At 38.1% G+C, this 24,574-nt stretch overlaps 1 protein-coding gene across 1 annotated transcript in view; it reads left to right on the top strand.

Moving 5' to 3' along the window:
* Positions 1 to 24,574, top strand: part of LGR5 (leucine rich repeat containing G protein-coupled receptor 5) — a 92,669-nt gene that overhangs the window by 29,898 nt on the left and 38,197 nt on the right. The window contains exons 2-4 of the mRNA XM_063134994.1: positions 6,524 to 6,595; positions 11,740 to 11,811; positions 14,401 to 14,472. Coding sequence (XP_062991064.1) covers positions 6,524 to 6,595; positions 11,740 to 11,811; positions 14,401 to 14,472 — 216 coding nt within the window. The remainder of the gene's footprint in view (positions 1 to 6,523; positions 6,596 to 11,739; positions 11,812 to 14,400; positions 14,473 to 24,574) is intronic.

Raw genomic sequence — 24,574 nt, 5'->3', positions numbered from 1 at the left:
CTACTTCTCACTCCATCCAGCTAGTTTGTTTGCCAAACATGAATGAGTGTATCTGAGATTCACCAGATCAAGAGAGAATACAATGGCTTTAAAGGACAGACCCAACTCAATTCCAACTGTTTTGGACTTCAAGAATTAATATATGGTTAGTGGTCCCTGAAATGTCTCCCAAGGCAGACAACACAAATATTGTATTAAAGAATATATATTTAATGCTCAAACAGTCTAAGGGAATAACAAACTTTAGCTAAAATGAGGCAGATCAAAAACATTCCTAAATACAACTTATAATCAATGAAAGTACAATGAAAATAGTGGCAAGCATATTGTTAACACAGTAAAACCTAACTCAATCGAACATTCATTATCAAAGTTTCATATTTCCCTAAATGGAAGGCATGGTGGGTGAAGCCAGCCCACACACCTATGGTGGGTTTCTCGTTCTCCCAGGATCTCTCTCCCAAACAGATCAATCCCTGGTCTTTTATAACCCGCATGATGCCAATGTCACCAAAGCATACACTGATAACTACTAAGCCCCCTGGTTTTGGTCTATGTGCATGGGTTGCTCTGTGTGTCGTTGTGGGTGAGAGTGGGTTGAGTGAGTGGGGTGTGTGGATTTCTGCCTGGAGTGAGTGAGGTACATGGCTAGGATGTAGATCCCAAGGAATGATTTTGTGTCACTGTGTAGATCATTGTTGTTGTTACATGCAGAGTCACATTCTCCACTTCCATCCCTCCTGCATAGACCATCAGGGAAACCAAGGTTGTTACAATGCTGAAACCAGGCCTGAAGTCAGACAATCTCCACCAAGAGTACCTGAAGTTCTGCAGCAACCACTTCCATCAGCAGTTGTCTGGGCTTAATTGTGCTTTAGCTGGGCTTAATTATGCTTTACAACTTTGTTGGATTTTAGTGGAGGTTGCTGCAGCTTTTGTGATCTTTATTCTCTATCTTTTTATTGTTTTTATTTTTAAATTGTTTGCCACTCTAAGAATCCTGTTGCTGAAGAACAGTTTATAACAAAGCAACTGAAATTAATGAACAAATCTACTAAGGTGATATCTACTAAGATCCTTTTGCCAGATCTTCCAGGAATCCCACCTTCTGAGATGATGTGAATGGCAAAAGGAGAGTGGGCATTTTAAACTGTGGCATTTTCTACTGCTGTTCTCAGGAGATTCACCAGGTGCCCTTTCCCAGGCATTTAAACTTCATTTGAACTGATTTTATTTCTCCTCCTGCTATGCCTTTGTTGTGACTACTGATTTATTTGTTATTTTTGATGCACTGCTTTATTGTTTGTTTGTAACTACCTTGGAGGTGCAAATACTGGAAGGCAAGATATACAGTATTTTTTTCAAATAAATAAAATCCTTGAACTAAGCTTGGGTAGTGTTTGCCTGTACCTTCATAAAAGCTGCCACAAAAGAACAAAACAGTCTCACTGCTACAGGAGACACTGATTACGAGAATACTGGTGCTGATCTCCAAACCTTAATCCTTTCCTTGTTCCTTCCTTCTCACCTCCAAGTTTGTAGTGTGCCAAAACCAGATATATTTTTTGGCCTACAATTCCCATCAGACCTAGCTAGCATAGCCAGTGGGGAGGTATGATGGGAGTTGGAGGTCAAAACATCTGGGAGGGTGTGTGTACATGTTGTCCACTCTATCCTAGAGGGAGGGAGAAATAGATGAAGGCAGGAATTGGTGTCTGAATGGTTCTGCAAAACTTTTTAAAGGTAGGGCATCGTTTGGGGTGTGCTTCGGGCAATAAAACATCTTGAGCCAGCACTGCCTCACAGGGTTGTTGTGAGTATAAAATGGGTTGATGGAGAACCATTTATGCTGACTCCTTGGTGGAAGACTGAGATAAAATCATAACATGTAAATAAATTATAATCTATACTGTATACATAGTAGTATACTATAGTAGTATACATAATCTATACTGTAACATAGTAGCTCATGGTGTGAGAAGCAACCTAGGATGTCCCTGATTCAGATCTTACCTGAACTGTGAACTCACTAGATGGCTTAGGCATTTTGGGGAATATAATTCTGATCTGCCTTCAAAGTTTTAATGATGCCAGACGCCTGGTGCAGTTGGTTACGAGATCAAGAGAAGGTTGCAGTCTCATATGCTCCCACTTCCTGTCCTCTCCTATATGAATTCTCCCTCTCCATTCCTATTTCAGCATTAACCATGGTTTAACGTTGCATTTGCATTGGTGTCAACCATGGTTAAGTTAAGTCATGGTTTGCTAATAAGATTCAGGTAGAAGCGTTGAGACTTTGGTTAAAGTTAACCCTGTTAGTTATATAGTCATGATTAATGGCAGTGTAACGCTACACCATAGTGATATTACTGAAAGGTGAAGGGAAGTAAGATTTGATGCAGGATGCGGGGAAGTGTGGAGTGTACAGGACTGATACCCAGTCCTGATCGTTTCACCATGATTAAGAGATGGGGCTTTACATCTACATTGGACTATATGTGAAGTGCTATATGTGAAGTGCTATGTATGAACTTGTGTCATCTTGTAAGTGAAGGAATCACCAGTATCACAGCCTTGAAATGGTATCTGCGTAAGATGAAGATGAATTAATACAAAAATTCTAAGTAAGCAAACAGTTATTAATATAACTACAATCAGCTGAAGTTGTTTTTGTAATTTTATACCTCAGTATTAATAAGGATATACTATTGAAAATAATGTGCTATTGCAGATGAAGCCTTTCAGCTAAGGCGCATTTATAAATCAAGTTTCAAGTACAATAAAAAAATTGAAAACTGAAGAATACATAACTGTGTTGGTAACTGGACAACCAACTGATTGTGATCTCTGCGTAGATGAGGGGTTCAAATATATGATTTCTTGTTTTTCATTCATCTATTTCAGTAGGCTTGCTCAAGAGATATGCAAGTATTGTGTACCATAAGTCTGTTCTCTATTCTTATCTCCTCATGACTATTAGTGGTCTAACTACAAATAGACTTAACACCTGGCATGTAACATTTTTCCAACTTCATCCATAATTATGTATAATACTGGCACAACTCCATTAGAGGCTTTGATCTTTGTGCTGCCACCTTCAGAGGTAAGGTGGGTGGCAACTCAAAACAGGGCATTTTCAGTGAAGTTGTGCTGATTATGGGGTGCCCTCCCCAGGAACACTTGACTGGCACTTATTTTAACCACTTCTTCAGTATCTTATGAAGATAATTTTGTTTTCCTGAACTTTTAATAGATGATTTATACTTGTCTTTGTTGTTTCTATTGCTTGCACTGTGGTTTTTGTTGTGGTGCTTCCTACTGTCTTTTGAAATGTAGTTGTTTAAAATTTTAATATGTTATTATTTATAGCAGTCTGTTAAAATTTCCTAAGCCAGCATAGAAAATCTTATTGAAAGGAAGGATATAAAATGTCAATTTAAAAAGAAAACTTATTTAGCTATCTTTCTACATAGGTGGTATGTGTGTGTATGTGCATCTGTGTGTGTAACATGGACCAAAAGATCAGAGGGGAGGGTTGGGTGATTCATGTGGTGTTTTTGTAAAAAAAAAAATCAATATAATTTCAATAGTTAAACAATGAAAAAGAACCTGTATTCATTATTGGTAGGAGAAAAGAAAAGGAACAGTGATGAGCATATAATGCTAGTCAGACATCTAAAACAGTGCACGGACTCTTAAGACCATGGACAGAATGCTGTAGGCCCTGGAGACAAAGTTAAGGTTAACAAGAGCCAGTGTGGTATAGTGGCTAAAGTGTTGGATTGGGAGTCGGGAAATCCAGGTTCTAGTCCCCACTCGGCCATGGAAACCCACTGGGTGACTTTGGGTCAGTCACAGACTCTCAGCCCAACTTACCTCACAGGGTTGTTGTTGTAAGGATAAAAATGGAGAGGAGGAGGATTATGTATGCCACCTTGGGTTCCTTGGAGGAAAAAAAGCAGGATGAAAATGCAAAATAACTAAATAAATAGCGAAGTTAAGGGCCAAACTACACGAGTATAAACACGCTTTTTAAAAAGTGTAATGAAATTACTGCTAGAGCCAATGTAGAGAGACCAGTTCGTGACAAGTGTTCCCTGGTGTTATTTTGAAACTCGGGGCAAATCTACACCATGTTTACCTGGGCCTGAGTTAATTGTATACAAGTTTGCAAACTGAGCACTAATTGTATATATTTCATGGTGTATCTGTCTTTCAGAGTATACATCTAGATAAATTTGCCTTAATGGAGTCTGTCTGTTCTTCCAAAAATCAGTCCTATTCAGAACATGTCCCTTGAGTAATGCAGTATTTAGTAAACTCCACTATCAACATATGTAGAAAATACATCATCATCCAAAAGGCTTTATCTTATTGTCCATTAATATATAATTAATTTGATGAATTGTATTTCATTTGTTGTATTTTTGTTCCTTTACCAAAATAAAGCAAAGTAGCCAACTACTGAAGAGAAAGAATGGCATGATTAAATATTACAACAAAAGAGAGAATTTAATAACTATACTAGCGTTTAATAAATTAGCTTTTGAAGTGACTGCTAAACAGCAGATTTCTAGTTGAAAATGGATAATTTGTTCAGAAGTATTAACAAAACTAATTTATTTTCATGTTTGCCCTCTTGTCAACGAAATAGCTGAAAACTAGTAAAAATGTATTTATGTGTTTAAAAATGTTGGTTAAAAGCAATGTTAACCTCTGAAGTGAACAGCCAACATGATGATAATTTAAAATGTACACAGTAATAAAATTCAGAGTCTTATAATAATATTTCCCACAAGATTAAATATGTTCCATTGAATCTATAAGCATTATTTACAGCCTGATCTGGAACCTAACTCAGCTGAAGCAGGATATTTAAGTTTAATGCTGATTTCCTTCCAGTACAATAAGTAGGATACATATAAGCATTCCCATCTAGCTCAATTATGGCCCACATTGTAAATATATCTAGAAAAATTTTACTTCCTTCAAAATAAAGCTGGCTATTTAAATTTTACATACTGGTTTTGCTTTCATTAATACTTATGCTGCTTTCAGAGTTCGTTATACAAAATGGTATAATGAGTAGTCCTGTACAGCAAGCCAGCCAGCCAACCATGGGCCAATCTACACAGGTGATTTAGTGCGGAGTTGAGAGTGCATCAGGGTTGTTTGCAGTATATTACATTGTCACCACCCTGCAGCGATCCTATAACTTGCACTGGAGCAATGTTCTGAGAGGACCCCGGAGACATTGTGGGAGAATTAAAATGGCAGGAGGAGGAGCAGCAGCAGCCCTTTCTGATAAGTCCGGCTTTTATACTGTTGCTTCTGCTGCTGCAGCTGATGGTGGTGATGTCCAGTTCAAAAACGAAATGGGTGGTGGAAGGCTTTGGGTCTTGGTAAATGCCAGGCATGGCATTCTGCGAACAGAGTTTGCTGTTACTCTTAGTATATAGGATAAATCTTGAATTTTGTATTAAATGTTCTACCTGCATTCCATTAATTGCTGTGCCCACAGAGGCAAAATCCAAAGGGAAAGGCAAAATCCACATGGAAGATTTTCCTGCACAAACCAATTGAAATGCATGGGTCCATGTGAAATGGGTCCATGGGTCCAGGAGAACCTCTCAGTGGATTTTTGCCTTGTATGTGCAGAGGCCATTTGCTCTTTTATAGCTTCTATGTATTTTAATGGGGACTTCCCAGTGGATTTTGGCAAATAGTTATGCTGCCCTAGCATGGAAAAGCACTGGATTTTTGTGATGTGGTTAAAGGGAATATTGTATAAAACTAAGGCTGATTTGACTTAGAAAAAGCTGCTGGTTTCCTGTGCCAGGAACTACTGTGGAATCCTATCAGGAAGTGTACTACATAGCAAGATCACATTGCACCCTTGTTTTGTGGTTCATTTCACTTATTTAATGTAACTAGAGAATCTTCAAAGGGAACACATTAAAAGGAGAGGGTTGGGGGTATTTGATTTATATGAATCAAAATATCCATATTTATAGTATTGTAAGTGTAACATCGGATGAAATTCTTAGAGCTATTTTTTATATTCTGTAGCTAGCTACAGTGAAATACAGGTCTCCCCACAATGCCAAATACAATTAGATATTTAAATAGTGTTTTATCATGTTGCAAAGTCTTTGTTTAGAATAGCAATCAACCTGATTGGGCCAACTATTTTAACTTTTTGCAGTGGTATTTGGCATCAGAAAAAGATGGCTTAATAAGAATAAAAGGTAGTGAAAAATAGTATTTGGACATTGCTGAAAAAAGGGAATGCTAAAACATGTCATACCATTCATTTAAAATCCCACATCTAAAACCATTTACTTTCAAAGTAATCCTATAGAAATCTCTAGAATCGTCTGGAGTAAACAGTTTGAGGACTTCTAGTTAATTAATTACCCATGGTAGGGGAACAATTTGTTGTTGTTAATATGCTACTTTAAAATATACAAATAAAAAGGTGGATTCTGCAGTTATATATGCACTGTCTCTTTTTCCTCTACAGTGATCTCAGTATGAACAACATCTCTAAGCTGCCCTCAGATTCCCTGCACAATCTCCGCTTCCTGGAAGAGCTGTATGTATCATTGTATCATAACTGTCATAGTTGAGAGCTATGCACATTCCTGGGTTTGTCTCTTGTACTTACTCTGGGAACCAGTTAACACGGCACAGAGAAACTGTGAGCTTTGACACTTTGGGCACATACGGAAACACTTAGTTGAAAAAAACAATTACTTGTGATTCTGGAAATGAATTTACCCCTGCCCCCCAAAAATTACCATGAGGCTACAAACTTTTCTAAGCAGAGACAGAGCCATACAAATTAATTTTTAAGGGTTGTTTAAAGAGCTGAATTGCTATTTGGAAATAGTTAAGCAGCAGGATATTAAAAGTTTGAATACTGGCTCATGTTTATTAAAATAGCAAGTAAAGTTATAATCAAAACCAAAACCTGCTGCCTGGTTCTGCTTGTGTCAAGGACACTTGCATTCACATTTCATAGTTCTAAGTCTTGTTGTAATCACTTTTAATTACTGTTTCCTTACTCTTTAGCTTTTAGCATCCCTCAAGGCTAAGCATGAAACACATAACCCCGTATAGCTTAGTTTGCTCTATTTGGTGCTTTCTGTTTTAAAAGGAAAAGGGATGCTGTAAAAATGAGTTAATCAAACACAGGATCACAACTGGAATGTTGATTAAAAGTGATGATGGCCAGCCAGAAGTGGAAAGCACTCAACACACATCAGATTTGGATATATGACAAAGTGACCAGAGTTAGAACTAAGAATTTGAAAATGCTTTTCAAATTCTTACACTTTACAACAATAGTATTTCAAGAAGTGAAACAATATACATTCTGGCGAGTTCACTAAGCAACATAGTTGGTCTTCAGTCTCACCCCTCTCTATAATGCCAAAGCCTGATTTCTACTAACAAGCCACGAAAAACCCTGCATATCATATCAACTACCTGTCATATAAATGGGTAGTTTTGCATAAATAACATTATATTTCTGCTTCATCTACCAGCATATACCCAAATTAAAATTTCCCTTGCTTAGGAGAATCATGGAAAGGTCTTCAGTTTGGGATTTTACTCCAAGTAGGAGATTTGATCATTTGGTGCTGGGATAGCCCCCCAAGCTTATTCTAATGCACTTTCTATCTAGAAAAGGGTCTAAACTTTCAATGGCATGCATAATGCCTGAACATTTGAGAATGTTGTGATGGGAACTCTGGCTATCAGCTGCAACCTCAGTCCTCTGAATGCCAATACATTGTCCTATTCTGCAAAGTCTCGCCAGCCAGTCGCCTACAACTGCCTATAATTAAGTGAATTGCATGTACAAGCCACTCGATTGCTTGTTCAGCTCTGAAGAAGAAAGCCAGTTATGTTGCTGGAGCTAGTTACAGCATCGTTGAATAAGACATATCTCCTTTCCTTTCTAAGACTGAAAAATTGGTCATTTCAAACAAAAGCAGATTGGGCAAAGCTCCAAACAGTTTTTAATATACTGCTATTACTGAACAACTTTACAGCAGGTGCCCTTAACAGAACAATGCACAGATAAATTCACTTTAGGATGACTGGGTTGTTTTCCCCCTCCTTTTTCAACAGAATGACTTGAGAATTGGTTTCAGATAACCATTTTGCAGGCTAAGTGACAAAGCCACCTTAAACTTTAGTTCTGACTTGGCAGTTAGAGGTGCAGACCAACAAAAATAATCATCATCCCATTTTTAAAAAGAGAATGATATACAACTCCTTTGAGCTTTCAGGTTTTATCTTTTTTTTACCATCAGTGAGAGAAAGCTTTCCAAGACAGTATAATAATTCAATAGAGAAGTATAAAGACACAGCACAAAATTAAAAGAAGTGATTGCAATTTTCAAAGCAAAAAATGCTGGCTTTTAAACAGTAGACATTTAACAAAAACTAGAAGTAGTACAATAGTGAAATTTCTGGCAAATCATATCTCAGTGTGATAAGGCAAGTGAAAATGGCTATCAAAGAGCAGTTAACTAAGTTAAAGATAATAGTCTTGCCATCAATTCCATGGATAAACCTCATTGTCTCCAGTGTGTGCTGGATTGCAGCCTATACCCCCAATCTGGAAAACTGCAAACTCAGCACTCACCACTACAGATAAAATACCTGGGCCAGAGAGTGAAAGCAGTAGCACCAATACCCGAAGAGGCATGGGAAATGATCCCAGGAAGTGGCCAATGTGTGGTTTCTGTCCAACTAGGTATGCAAAAGTCTTTAAGCAGACCATGAAAAAACCTGTGACCAAAGTACATAAAACTGAACAGATTTTTTTTTTGTTAAAAAAAGTGAAGTACAATTGTTCTCAAGTCCACAAAATTGTAGAATAGATGTCCTGAGATGCTGCATATTATGCAGCAAATTTAAAGCCAAGGTAAATAGTCTTTTAATATCATGACACTATAAGTTTTAAAAATGACTAGGGGGGAAATCATAAAAGATAGTTATCAGTCTATGTTAGGTTGCCTAAAGGTATTCTTTTCCTTGAACTCTGTGGTACTTACTTCTAAATAAATAGGATTGGACTGTAAATCACTTAGAACATGAGATTACAAATCCAAGGACACAGAGAGAGATGCAATTCTGGTGGTTCAAGGAGAATATAATATATAGGCTGATGCACAAACCAGTTCAACAGCAATCCTTTATTCATTTCTTTGACTGCCTTGTGCTGAATCCTTCAGATGAACAATGATGGCTTAAAATAAAATGAAACTATCCAGGTGAAACTGGATGAGCCCAAGGTTGAAACTGTTTCATCCAGTAAGATAAATTATACTAACGTGAACAAGCATTGAATGATTAATCAATAAAGTGAATTTTTAACAAGAGCAAAGAGCTTAATATGATATGCATGTAGCCATCCCGTTACCTTCATGACAATCCTATGAAGTGGGTTAGGCTGAAAGATAGATGAATAATCTGAGGGGTGTTTTTGAGGACTAATAATATGCCAATTTAAACAAAATCACTAGAAACAAAGCACTGCTCACTATAAAGCGAGTCCTAATCCAACACTTCTCAAACCTTTTTAACCCAACAAACTTCTGCTTCTTTTTCCAACAAATTTGGGAACTCCCTGGCACAAACTCTAATGCACAGAAGGGCTCTTTGTTGATACCAGGCAAGGGGAGTTAGTTAAAGAGCCTGCTGGAATCAGACATCTCTAGAGGTCTCAGTGAAATCACTTTGAGAACTGCTACTCTACACAGAGAGTGCAAATTGTCAGCCACTACTCACAGGCACCTCGTGCCCAGTGGTCCACAAAAATCTACAGCCAGCCTGTGTGGCCTCCTCTAGAAAGCTACAAACATAGGTGAACAAAAAGCAAGATCTGTAGCAGTAAGATTTGTATATTTCAGGCCACTTCAGGAGGTGGGGATGGGACCTTCTGCACATATCTCCCAGTGCAGAGACATTTCAGCAAAACTGGGTGCAGGGCAGGCTTTATAGTGCATGATTTGTGTGTTTGAATTTCCTCCTATATATACTTTAGGGTGACCAACTGTCAGGATTTCCCCGGATTTGTCCTGGTTTTTGTTCTTTCCATAGTGTCAGAGGAGATTTTCTATAATTTTCAATAATGTCCTGGAATGACACACCTTCCCCTTTAAGGCTGCCATTAGCATGGCAGGAGTGAATGACATGCTTTCTTGAGGCACATCATTCCCCCACCCCGAGCTCCAATTGAGGTCTTAAAGGGGAAAGTGGGTCATTCGTGGACATTATAGAAAAGGCCCCAATTGGAGTGGATGGTGGTGGTACAGAATAAAATCCTTTCCCCTCCTCCACTCCAATCGGGTTCTTTAAGGTGGCGGGGGAATAACGTACTTTCTGAAGGACTCAGAAAGCTGCTTCCCCACACACACACTAGGTGTCCTCTTTTTTGGTTTCCCAAATATGGTCACCCTAATATACTTTCTCTGATTATCTGAAGCTGCCACCTAAGCATGCCTACCTGGAAGTAGGTCCCAGTGATGGTGCCCTCTATTCCAATACAAAAGCCAGCCAGACTAGCAGTTAAATGTTAATTCAACTCTAGTGACGGGACAGCATCCTTCATTGCACCTGAAGGAAGCAGATTAACTTACAGGGTGCAAGGCAAGCTGCATAGCACACCCATTTCTGACCTCCAGCAAAGAGGAATGGCTAGAGGAACTTAGCAGTACCAGTCAGGATGGCTGCTGGCACTACCCTGCACATACACAGTGTGCATAACGTGAGTTTGCCTCATGCTATCGCACAATCCCTTTTCTTTTCTTCTTTTCTTTCTTTCTCTCCCCCCCCTTTTTTTTTTCTTTTTTCTTTTTGGCTACTTCCCAGATCCTTATGCTCTTTTTCCAACACTTTGCAAATTTTAAATCAGTGGTACTAACAAACAGAAGACCCAGCATATGTGGTAGTTACCATGTGCACTGATCCCCAAAATGAAATGCAGCTCTGGCAAAAAGAAGCTAGTTAGTATGAGTGCCAGTCTTAATGCTTCAAATGCTTGAGTTGAGATTGAATTGAAATGTGGCACAACATTGATCAGATACTTTGATACTATTCTCATATTTACTTCTCTCCAGTAGTATTTAACACTATTGTAAGAAATTCATCTATACTATAATGAAGAGGGGAGCAAGTTGCTGCTTTTGTGGCTATGTAAAATCATACATTTGAATTTTATTATTAATACTGAGAGGATAAGAAATGAATGGCCAAGCAGATTTTAAGAAGTTAATGCAGCATTCTGAAGAAGCATTCACCGTTTTTGTAACCATATGGTCTCTTGTAGTTAATGATGTTTGGCCATTTATGTGTGTACCTCCTGCAACCGAATTCATGTCTCCTGGGGCAAATTCAAAGTTATGAAAATGATAAATAGTAGCCAGCCTATAGTCTAGAATTGTGTATTGTTTGCTACTGAAGCAGAACAGGTTGAACAATTATACATGCACCATAAACTGGATTTATTGAAGCAAATGCATTTGCCCAGCTGCCTGTAAATGGACTATATAGGTATAGGATGTTTTGTAAAGAACAGTCATGATGTCAATTCAAGACTCTTAAACAATTGCTTCTGACCCAAATGCTTCTACCATAGCTTTCTTGTACATTTTAACATCCAAATTAATTCCACATGAAATGAAATCTATTTATCTTTTTTTTTTTTTTTAAACCCTGCAGACGTCTAGCAGGAAATGGCTTGACACACATCCCCAAAGGAGCATTTGCTGGGCTTTTCAGTCTTAAAGTATTGTAAGTAAACTGGGCATTGTTTCCTTTCAAAAAATTTAATGTTATTTATTAAAAGCTCCCAGGATCTAATATTAATGCAACACTTCACTTAAGTGAATTGTTTAATTTGATCAGAGTATGCACAGAAAAGGAAGCTGTACATGTTTAGAAAGAGCACATTTGCTTCATTGTGTTGAAGAATCTCTAAACTTGAAAAGATGAGTGATGTTCCAAAAACAGTTTACTCGTCAAATTAATGTCTCTGTACAATATCAACTACAAATGTAATTTCATGTAATTGTTTCTTTAACTTCCCACAAAAGGGCAGGTTTCAGTTCTCAAAGTTCAGAGACATTTCTAATGATGATGGAAAACAGGAGATCATTTTTATTTCTGTTTAAATGGGTAGAAGCAAGAAGGAGAAAATGAGTAGAATCATTACAGTACAGTAGAATTTAAAGAAACATTCTGTGTTCATATCTTAAGTTGTATTTCCTGGTAGATATAAACATTTCAAGATAAACGTGCAAACTATTTTGCTAGTGATTATTCTCTGACTTTTCTAGAATAGGTGTCTCTTTCCCTTCCCTCCCCCCTTTTCTTTTTATTAAAACACATTCCTTTTGAGAAACAGGGTGCTGTTCTTTGGCATTAGACCCTCATTCAGAAGAAGTTGGTAGTTGTGTGTAAGCCCAGTGGTGGCTGATGCCATCGATTGCTGGTGGGATACCACCTTCCACTGGTGAATGCCACGTTGTCAGGAAAATGGATCCAGTGCCTCTACTGGAGAGTGTTGTGAGGTGGTGGTAGCAACATCACAGACTCCTATGTCAGTCTTATACAGGTGTGCAACAGCTGAATGGGTGTAACACCTGGTGTGGCATGCACAGTGCTGTAGTTTTATAGTTGCACAGCCCCTGTGCCTATACCACTACTTTCCAATGCCTTCCAATAAAGCCATAGGGTCCTCTCCCCCATGCAAACAGCTACACAAGCTGCCATTGCTTTATCCTGGTTGTGCTTTTTATATTGTATTTTGTATTTGTTTTTTTAACTTGTTGGTTGTTTTTATGATGGTTTTAATTTTTGTGAACCGCCCAGAGAGCTTTGGCTATTGGGCGGTATAAAAATGTAATAAATAAATAAATAAATAAATAAGCCCCACTGAGGTTAATAGGATACTGAAGTTAACAGGCTGCAATCTTAAATACACTTATGAGAAAGTAAGTTCCGTTTAACTTAGAGGAATTTACTTCTAAGCAAACATACTTAGGTTTGTGCTGCAACTGTGACTAAGGGGTCATCAGGTGAGCATTTTATTGCAGCTCATTACTGGGTATGCACAGATTTCCATGGGTCCTATTCATGAACTTGTCTTTGTCCCGCACTTCTCCCACCCCTTATAGGCTTCTTTGCATGACAAAAAACACCCCAGTAAGTCCAACATTTTTTGAGATGAAAGTTGCCACTATCTCCTGCTGTGTGTAGGAGAAGTAGCATGATCAAAACGGCCCACTGAATGAACCATGTGCATGTTGTTTACTTCCTCTTTCAAAAGAGGAATTAATGAGGGACAAAAGCGTGGGCGGAGAAGCGACGGTAAGGAAACACAATTTCTCCCCATGTGATGACGCTCTAAGTAACTTTGCCAAGATTGGGATCTTAGGGTTGACTCGAACATAAATCCTTAGACTCATTGAAATGAATGGGACTTAAGTTAATTATAACTAACTAAAGTGCCATTCATTTCAATGGGTCTACTCTCTTGTTGGACTTTACCCTTAGTTGTATTGCACTTAAGTTACTATATCACAGTAGCAAAGCCTGTTATATAACAAGCTTCTCTGAAAATGTAAAAAGGGAAGCTACATTAATTTGCAGCCCCTAAAGTGATGGCAAAATCCACTAGTGATATAAATACAGACAGCAGCATTTGTTAGTTAAGAATTTGTTTCCTAAACCTGTATTTCATTAATAAACACCTCGAAAAAAGAGGGGCCCTTTCCACTAATGATTTCTCAAAGAGATCACTGTGCAGTTTAGCACACATAAAGCTTGATAAAATTTGAGGTGGGGAAACTATAAAGTTTGTTTGGCAAAGCTGTAATACATTTATTTTAATAAATCTTAAAATGATGAGAAAAGTCTCACTTTTATATTTATCAGTTTGTTGCATTAATATCTCACCTTCCTCCAAGAGTAGCATAAGTAGTCTTTCTCCCCACCCCATTTTATGCTCACAATATCCCTATGAAGTAGAATAGACTGAGAGATTAGTCACTGGACCAAGGTTACCCAGCGAGCTTCATGACTGAATGAGAATTTGAACCAGGTTCTTCCAGTCCTATCACTTGAACCACCCACTATGCCACATTGGCTCTCATTATATGTGCAAAGTAGAGGTATTATCTAAAACTGATTTCAAAATAGTGGCAATTAGTGGGTAGTAGAATCAATAGGGATATATTTGTGGACCAAAATTATTCCTAACTAATTATAAACCCATGTGATCTCCATTTTGCTTCTGAATTGGGTTTTTTTGCCAGTATAAAATACTAAAGTGATTCTGCTAAAGTGAAATTATTTTGTTCACTCTGTTTACAAATGCAGAATGCTTCAGAACAATCTTCTAAGACAAATTCCCAATGAAGCACTCCAAAACTTGCGATCGCTCCAGTCTCTGTAAGTATATGCACATTTCTTACAGCAATCTACACTGCAGTTAGTGTGATAATGCAAAAAGATACAGATTTATTTATACATACATACATACATTCATGCATCACAGTTCCATCCAAATTGGGCTCCCAAGGCAACTTACAATTAAAACTTTTTTTAAAAAACAACAACATGAAAAACAATTTCAGAGCTTTAAAAGAAATGTAAACTTCATCTGAATTACTGAAGAGACACTGCATGAAAGAAATAAGGGTGCTGAAATGTGGCATGAGATCACAAGTTTTTTCAGAAGTATAGTGCGTATTGCTTGGTCAAAAATAATTGAACAAGGAATAAATTCCCTTAGCATTCTGCCCTGTTTTAAATAGAACTGGTTCAGGTATGATAAATCCCTCATTGCAGATTGTTGCATTACAATGTATATTTAAATAAATAGTATGGGCAGTATCCTATGCTGCTTTCATGCCAGTGAGATCTACCACTAGTGCAACATGGAGCTGAAAGTTCTGAAAGCAACCAGAAATGAGCATAAACACTTGTTTCTGGGAAGGAGCTCCACTACCAGCCCTGTTCTGGAAATAAATGTTTTTGCTCATTTCCAGGGTTACTTTTGGAAGCACCAACTCCATGTTGCACTAATGGTGAGTCCTGCAAAAGGCGCACACAAGCAGTATTGTATGCTTCAAAAACATAGTGTAATTTCTGAAATTATGAAATTTCATGGCTAATCAAACACTAATGTGCTTGATCAATTATTCTAATATTTTTTTCTGGCCAGAAGGATATATTTCTCTTTCATTTCAAATAAACTATAGAAGACTGTAAAATAGAGTTAAGCAATGTATGCTTCACATATGGTATCGACTTAGAATTTTGAGTTCCCAAGCATTCATTTTGAATGAAACTAAGGCCTTAGCTAGACCTACCGTTTAATCCAGGATGGAGGAGGGAAGATCTCGCGTTGTGTTTAACACGAGATCCCTCCTCCATTTACACATGAGGCACGATGAGCTCAGGAAGAGAGGCGTCGTGCCCGCCATTTTTTTTATTTTTAAAGAGGACAGAGCGCACAAATGCTCATGCACTGAAGGTAAGTTTTTTTTTAAAAAAAATTAAGTACTTTCCCTGCTCCCCCCATCCTAACCCCAATGGACGCAGCTCCTGGCTCCGTGCGAGTAATCACGTGGAACCAGGTCAAACTGCAGCAACGGGACCGTGGAAAAAGCAGCCCCAAAGGGGAGGGCTCTATCCCGGGGCAAGGGAGGGATGATCCCTCCCTGATCCCGGGATCCCTTGTGCGTCATGTGGACGCACAGGGACAATCCCGGGTTTCGTTCCGTGATAAAGCCCAGTCTAGCTAAGGCCTAAGTCTCCTATCCACATAATTGTATAAATAAGCCTGAAAAAGATGGCCAAACAAATACCAAAACAAAATTGCAATTGTAAAAATGGAACTTTAAATTAATTGCATTTTCCCATTCTGATGATTTTTAAGGCAACCTACCCTCTGTTGCTCTCCCTCCAATGCCCAAGCTGTAACTTTACCAGAAACTGGACTGGCAGAAATGATAAGTCATGTAAACAAAGGGTTCCTTGTTATGTTGAGAGAGACTTGATGCTTCAACAGAGTTTCTAAATAAACTATCTCGCTATCTTTCACTCTTTGTTGCAAATATATTTCCATAAGGTAGAGAAGAGGAGGCTGAGGAAAGAAAGGAAGTAAACTGAGTAGTTGTGTTGTCTGTATAAGGGCCTGGTGTTTGGTGACAGAATTAAAATAAAAAGAGAATGAGAGTGGTCAGTAAGAACTTTAAACAGCTGTGGAGCAGACAAGCAGATAGAATGATAAGGGTAAGTACAGAATAGCTACTATCAATTGAAAGAGGATCGTTGGAAAATGTGACCTCTTTGAAGAAAAGAAAACCAGGATTATTTTGTTTCTTCCAAATGAGTTGTGCCAGTCTGATAAGGGTGTGCAGAGATTCAGTTTCTTGTTTCATACAACCTAGTAATTTTCTATCTATAAGGAGATTCTTGTCTTGGTTTCTGTTTTGTGGATTGCTTTGAAACTATTGAAAACTATTGAAAAACAGGAAATCGTTTTTTTAAAAAAAGAAATGAAAGCTTTAAAGCTGGTTGAATGCATTTAACAAAATAAATGTTTTTTGAAGGTATAACAAGGCCAACAAGTTTGTTAACTTGGTATTTGATCTGGATATTGATGGTTTCTTTGTTCCATTTTGCTCATGTTTACTGATGGCTAGTCAAGCTAATCTACAGGTTGCACAGAATTTTATGACTATGGCCATAGCTAGACCTAAGGTTTATCCCTGGATCGTCCAGGGGTCAAACCTGTTCATCTAGGTGACACACAGAGGATCCAGTGCTCAGCCAAGGGAGAACCCTGGATGATCCCAGGATAAACCTTAGGTCTAGCTGTAGCCTCAGTCTGTTTTTTCTTCTAGCACAAATAGTGCTTTCATACTCTACTTCTGCCTGACCCAGCCTGGTACCCTACAGATGTTTTGGACTACAAGTCCCATCAGTCCCAGATATCATAGCCAGTGGTCAGGAATTATAGGGGTTGTGCTTCAAAACTTCTGGAGGGTACTAGGTTGGGGGTTGGCTGCTTTACTCTCAAATGCAGAGTGAATTTACTGGATAATCATGGAACAAATTGTTTCTTCCTTGCCCCCAATATCTTTACAACCAGTTTCTGGGATAATGGGTGTTTAGGGATGGGATAAATGGCCTGTTACTTTCAACCACCAGACATTTATGGCCTAGACCAGGGGTCAGCAACCTGGTGCCCTCTATAGTTTTGGACTACAACTCCCATAACCCCAGCCAGCATGCCAAATGTTAAGGGAATATGGGAATTGTAGTCTAAAAGCTGGAAACTATTAAGTTGTCTTTCTCTGGCCTAGACATTTGTCACCTAGACATTCATGCATTGTGTTCATTTAGATGTATCACAACAATTTAGAATTTAAAATGAAGCTTATAGCTGATGACACAGTTATGTGGGAATGCAAGGCTTCCCATGTGCTTCATTCTCTCAAATTGTAGCATGAACTGTGAATATTCCAAACCAACATCCAGTTTGCAGCTATGTAATCCTACTGTGGTAGTGTGGGCTCTGTGGACTTCCGGAATAACATTGTTATATTTGGCTTGTGAGCTCTGCAAATATCCACACTGGCCTTGGAGGTAGCTGGTATCTTTGTAAAGAGCTTGGAAACCTGAAGACAGGACAGCACACAGCAGAGAAGTAGAAATTCACTACCAAGGTCAGACTGATGACCAACATGTGCTAGGGAACCCTTGTTCATTTACCTTGACACCACTAGTTAACCATGCTAGTGACCTCTTGGACTGGGTGCTTCCTTTCCTAACCTGTGGTATACATTTTAGCTTGAGCTTCTCTTATTGTGGTTTTGAATAACTTATTTATTTATTATTTATTTAAAACATTTGTATCCCGCCCTATTTCATTAAGATCTCAGGGCGGCATACAGATAAAAGCATACACATTTTGAAGGGATGAGCCCCTTTTAGCCATGACATAAGTGGCCACCCTAGTGACAATGCTGAAATGAACCAATACAGCTACATTTGGGTTATTTTCCACCTAATACATTGTGTGATTTTTTTTCTGCATCAGGTGTACACTTGTACAAGCTTCATAGGTTTTTTTTTTAAAAAAAACTGCGTGTGTTATGAAAATTAAAATACCTCTAGAGAAAGAGAGAGAGTGAAGGTGATCACAAAGAAATCCTATCCATGCATCCTTTGGGGCAGTCCAAAAGTAACAGTAGGACCTTAGATCAAAACTAAGAGTATCCTTTCTTTTGAGGACATTTAGCTGTCAATCATCTTCTCCTTCTTAAATATCATTTTATGGCTTGTAGATCCTGCATTTACATTTTCTCTGAGATGAATGTATGTGATGGCTGCAGACTAGAAAATGCAATGTAACAATGTAAGGAATCTGTACTTTATTATTAGATTGACCTGGTTTGCCTTATCAAAATAAGCGATCTAAAAGCGCAATTTAAATTATGGTGCGATTTCCATAATAACTGTTCAGGCATAATATGTTACACATAAGCTAAATAACATATGATTAGAGCATACAAATGTGTTATAAAAAGTAATACTGGAGCACATTCCTTATGTTTCATGAATTCTGCTTGAAAGATTTGGATATTTTAGGTGAGTCCATGATCAAGTTGATGTTATATTCCTTTTTATATGCTGTCTGTAGTAGGAAATAAAATATTTTTCTACCCCTAAATTGGCTTTCTTTTAAGATAATATCTGATTTTAAACTTTCCACATGTTAGCCATATATTTTAATTTATAAATAAGGTATTGTTTATGAGCTAATGGATTTAGCTTTGAAAGTGCCAAAACTTTGATCATCACAACCAAAACAACTGAATGAAAATGTAAGGTTTCATTGCATGTTTTATAGATCAGCATGCATTATTTACATTATGACAGGAAGCACAATCTCTAATGAAATGTTTTATTATCTGCAAGTAGAAAAATGGTTCTTAAAAAAAAAACGAAGATTCGATAACAGAGAAATGTTTGTAGCGGTATTTTTTAAGGTACTTTGTGAACCTTTTAACTGGGTTACATATTCTGTAATACATGCCACAGTAGCTTCTTAGTTTGTCAGGTTAAATATTAACTTCCGTGAATTAGAAGCAGAAATTAATATTTTTACTTCAGTATGTCATGTAAATGTATCACACACACACACACACACACACACACACACACACACACACACTGTTTAAAGGTTAAAAGTTCATGCACAGTCCTAAAACTGTTTTTAGGAACAAGTATTGCTTCAAAGTGCATGTTATTGCTATCTACAAACCATGTCATCTTTTGTGTATGAGAAGGCTGTAATAAACTGGAGGCTGGATGAGGGCTAATAAACTGAAGATGAATCCTGATAAGATGGAAGGTCTGTGGATTGGTGGTTCCCGAGTCTGGGAATTGGGTAAGCGGTCTGTTCTGGATGAGGTGGCGCTCCCTCTGAAGGAGCAGGGGCATAGCTTGGGAGTACTCCTAGATCCATCTTTGTCACTGGAGGCCCAGGTGGACTCTGTCGGCCAGAGTACTTAGGGTCACTCCGGTTCACCAGCTACGGCCTTTCCTGTACAGGGATAACCCAGCCATAGTAGTGCACACACTGGTAACTTCCAGATTAGACTACTGTAATGCACTCTACATGGGGCTGCCCTTAAAGTCAACTTGGAAGTTGTAGCTAGTGCAACAGCTAGACTGTTGACCAGTACATCGTACAGACACCATATAATACCGGTCTTAAAGGAATTGCACTGGCTGACAATATGCTTCTGGTTGGAATTCAAGGTGTTGGTAATGATGTTTAAAGCCCTAAACAGCTTGGGACCTTGATTCTTGAGGGAGTGCCTCTCCCTATATTTGCCTACCGGAGATTTGAGATCTATTGAAGATTTGAGATCCTCCTCTGTGTCTGACCAACGTGAGACATATGCTGTGGTGGGATGTGGGAGAGGGCTTTCTCTGTTGTGGCACCCTGGCTGTGGATTGCCCTTCTCTTGGAGGCCCCACTGGAGCCAGCACTGGTTTCAGTCAGGCGCCAAGATAAGACACGGCTTTTTAACAAAGCCTTTGATGGCTCAATTCACCAAGCCTGTACATTGTTTTAATTGGTTTTACTGTTTTTAAATTCTGTACTGGTTTTAGCTTATTAATGGTTTACTTTGTTTTTAGTTGTGTATATTTATTGTTTTATGTTGTTTGTATGTTTTTATCTGTACACCACCCTGAGAACCCTGTGATATAGGGTGGGATAAAAATGTCTTAATAAATAATAAATAAATGAAGTCTCCAATTCAGTCCATATTGACTAAAGTAACCATTTGTATACGTTCCTAAAAAGTAAGCACAATTAAACATGATAGGATTTTACTTTTGAGTAAATGTACATACGCTTGCATTGTATGTCCCATTGTATCACTGGGACTAAGTCATGACTAAGTTGTGGGGGGGGGGAGCTGGCTCTGACAATTTTTTTTGCAAAATAAGGTATTCTGTAACTTATTGCTTAATTTGACAGCATAAAATCTGAATTTTCATGTTGCAGGTTGCCTTGGGCAGAGTATGTATATCATACAGGCTAATGTCCTACAATCCTAACTGGTGTACCAGCAACCTTGGAGTTGGAAGGGGAAAATTGTAAGATCTAGGTCATATATAAGCCAGGATATAACCCTGCTGGAGAAAAAACACATGAATTGATTAAAGCTTTTTTTCTTCCTTTAATCAGTGTAACTGTCAAGCTAGTGCAACTCTTAAGTCCTTGGCTTAGACAGAAACATCACACAGACAAGAAATTTATTCCTGACTAATTGCAAAATTAAAAAAAAACCATCCATATTTTCTTTTAAAGCATATCTTATTTGAAAACACAGCACAAAATAGGTTGCTGCTTTTGCAGAAAGGAGAGCACAGGCTGGGTATTTCTAAACATTTCCAGCTTCTCCAATTTCTTGACAGACTTTGTGAGCTATTTTGGAAGCTGTGTCCCTATGGCCTGCCATGTCAGTTATTATATTGAAAATTTAATTGTAAAAGGGCTTTGACACTGAACTTTATAAATTTGTTCCAACTGACCTTGTCTCAGTTATTTGCCAGCCTGGCATGAAGCCACAGAAACTGTTATTTGTTCTCGTGCAGTAGGTAGAAAAACTGTGGACAAGGAGATAGAATGGTCTTGACATTTTATGTGACTATAAATGAAGAAGCAGCTTTAAATAAAGAGATTAGCATGCTTGCTACAAAGCCCCAATTTCTCTCAAATGAGCTTAGTTAGTTTTGTGCAGGATTACTTATAGTCTGCTTATATCTTTTATTATTGCATTTATTATTACATTTATATCCCACCTTTTTTCCTCCAAGGAACCCAAGGTGGGGTACCTCTTCCATTTTATCCTCACAACAACAACCATGTGAGGTAGGTTGGGCTCGTCCAAAGTCACCCAGTGGGTTTGCATGGCAGAGTGGAGACTAGAACCCAGATCTCCTGACTCCCAATCCAACACTTTAGCCACTACACCACACTGGCTCTCTTTTCTTTTCTTTTAATGTAAGCATATTTTAAAATTGTTTCCCCTTTCTTGGCATACTTTAAACTGACTACAGTTGCATGTAAGTAGTCTGATAACAGCTACTGAATCAGCATCTCAAGACTGTATCATTGCAGATAGGCAGTCTAGTATATATTCTTCCAGTAACGTCTTCACCCAGTGCTACCTTTTTCCTGTTTTTGCCTTTCTTGTTTGTTTGTTTGTTTGTTTGTTTGTTTAATGTCAAGTTTGAGGAAGAGTTCTGTGAAGCTCAAAAGCTAGTTCACTTATTTGTAATTTTTAGTTGGTTTAATAAAGATATTCCATTCCTGTTTGGTTTAATTACCATCTTCCTGTCCCATTTAGAGACTGCTAATCTAAAAACAAGTACTCAGTTTTAAGTACTTTTAAAAAGTGTGGTTTCCACCACACTTGGTAAAATCATATCAAATATTGTTTCTGATGCATTTTGTTTGTAAAAGCTTTTGTTGGTACAATGTCGCTGTGAGTGCCACTTTTGGTAGAAAGATGGGGTAAAAGTCAAATAAATGAATAAATACCACTTCTGCTCTAACTTGGGCAGTCTGATTCATTACATCTTCTCAATCTGGTAAAAAATAAGTCATGATACTATTCAGGGTAGATGATGAATCAGAACCTTATTCCTTCAAAGAGGCTAGTCCTGTCGTTACGCCTTTATTTGGTACTGAAGTGCAGGAGTTCCATCATTACTGGTGCAGGGTAGCACATGGCTGCTAAAAGTTTGGATGCAAAGGCAGTGGGATCTGCAGATAGCATGGCAGATCCTGTTTCAAAACCACCAAAAAATCTATGTCAGCTGCTAAATAGTGCCAAGGAATTACAGCTGCCGTGCAATAACAAAAAGTCTGCCTGCACTCAGACCTTTTGTGGGTTTGGCTATAAAGTTTGCATTGTTTGTGAGAATAAACTGGTGGCACCTGTACCATGGCATTGAGAAGAGATCAGACTAAAACCTGTAGAATTCTGAAGAAAAGCAACATTATATTGTTTTGCTATTGCTGGCTCTGCAATTAGAAGTTCTTTCCTGGCTTTAAATTCACCTCAGGGAGAATACTGGGTTAATGTAAAAAGAAAGAGCTGACTAAAAAAGGACCCTAAATTTCAACTTTGATTTGGAAAACAAACGAGAGAGATGATCCAGTCTCTCTCCAGAGCAATTCCCTCTTGCACTCATGAATCCCATCCTAGCTGCACATGGACATTACCACACAGAGAGAATGGATCATCTTACTATTTAACAGTTAATTCAGTGAAATGATTTGCAGTTTTGTTAAATCACATTTGCAAGTCACATTTACTTCTCTTTTCTATAGCTCTTTTCGAGCATACAACATGAGATACAATTCTTATCTCACGTGCCCTTGAGCCAGGAATAACCAGTTGTAAGCCCATGGAGCAATTCTTATCTGGCTCATAAAAGACCTGTTTTTAGTAAGGCAATGTTTGCACTTCATTCCTTTTCTTATCAAATTTGTTTCCCCAAAAGTTGTAAATCCCAGTCCTATTCCACATTTTAGTGTTGTATTTATTGTTGGCTTTTAGCTGATAGCTGTTTTTAAGACTTGAAAAAGTCTGATTACCCAAGATGGGATGGAGTTGTACAGTCAAATACAGCTCATGAAACACGGACCACTGTTTTTTAAATAGATCCCATCCCCCCACCCCGCATATTGAATTTGGCCATCCCTGTTCAAAACATAGGCCTTTTTTTGTAGATTGCCTTATGATGAAATGATAGGTTATTGATACACAGCACAAGCCAATTACATGTTACATTTTTGTACATATAAATCTATACCGATGTATCAAAAAGTACTCATTTCATTGTTGCTATTGAATAGTTACCAGAGGGTAGCCATGTTAGGATATACGTATCTAAGTACTGAATGGTTATAATTGCATTTGTTGTTGTTGCTCTGATATTGGTCATACAGCTGATCATCCACAACCAAACCTAAATTTTATATGCATCCCCATTGTTTTATTTATATATAGTGTCATCAGTGAATATGGTATTTCACAACATGGACAGAAAAAGTAAAGTTTTTCTTTTGAGGAAGTTACAGTGTGACCTTTCACAGAGGAGCGACAACAGAGGGAAGAAGAGAAGGGTTGGAAAAAACCAAAGAATGAATATGAACAAATGGAGTTGCATGCACTCTGTTGTGGTGGGATATGAAGACTGGGGTCTTAAGCAAGGGATTCTCATCAAATTCGCTTACTCTGATAAGTTCAGGTTGCAGAATCCAACTTTTATTTGTGCATGATTTGGGTTGCTTTCAGTGCAGTACTCTTTATTTGCTGTTCTTTAGGGCAGAACGTGAACACCTACCCATAGGTCTGTGCAGCTGTAACATCCACAAGTGTGTTACTTAAGGGATGGATCATACATGATGACTGAATAAAAAGTGATGATCAGCTTGTTTGGATAAGTCATTATTGATCAACACCTGTAATAGAACTTGCTCTCTAAGCCAATCTGAGTACCTTCAGTAGAAAAGCAGATAACCAACTTCACCTCTGTGGAGTCGGTTTATACAACCTACCCCCAAATCATCAAGGAAATCAAATGATGAACATGCATGTGTAAACAGGCCCTAAGTGCCAATGGTAAGGTGCTGTCTAGAAAAGAGCATCCTTCTGGCAACATGCTATAATAATCAAACAGCCAGAGGGGAAGTGTCCCAGCGAAAAAGACAGATACCTTTTCCCCCAGAGCACCCCTGTGCTCAGTGCTCATGTGGATTAAATAACTGGTGTATATGTGTGTGCATGTGTGTTGCAGAAAGCAGAAGTTAAGAGAAAGTACAAGACAGAAAAAAATGGAATATGGTGTCTCTATAAAATAGAGGAACTTGTCACCTTTTTTCCTATTAAGTCCATTCTTTTAACATTGCATTTTTTTTCTTCCAACATCTAAATTCTGCAATTTA

This window comes from Elgaria multicarinata, chromosome 9 (genome assembly GCF_023053635.1).
Source record: "Elgaria multicarinata webbii isolate HBS135686 ecotype San Diego chromosome 9, rElgMul1.1.pri, whole genome shotgun sequence".
NCBI classification, from domain to species: domain Eukaryota; kingdom Metazoa; phylum Chordata; class Lepidosauria; order Squamata; family Anguidae; genus Elgaria; species Elgaria multicarinata.
Note: the sequence above shows the minus strand (reverse complement) of the source record. Positions and strands in the feature narration are given on the sequence as shown.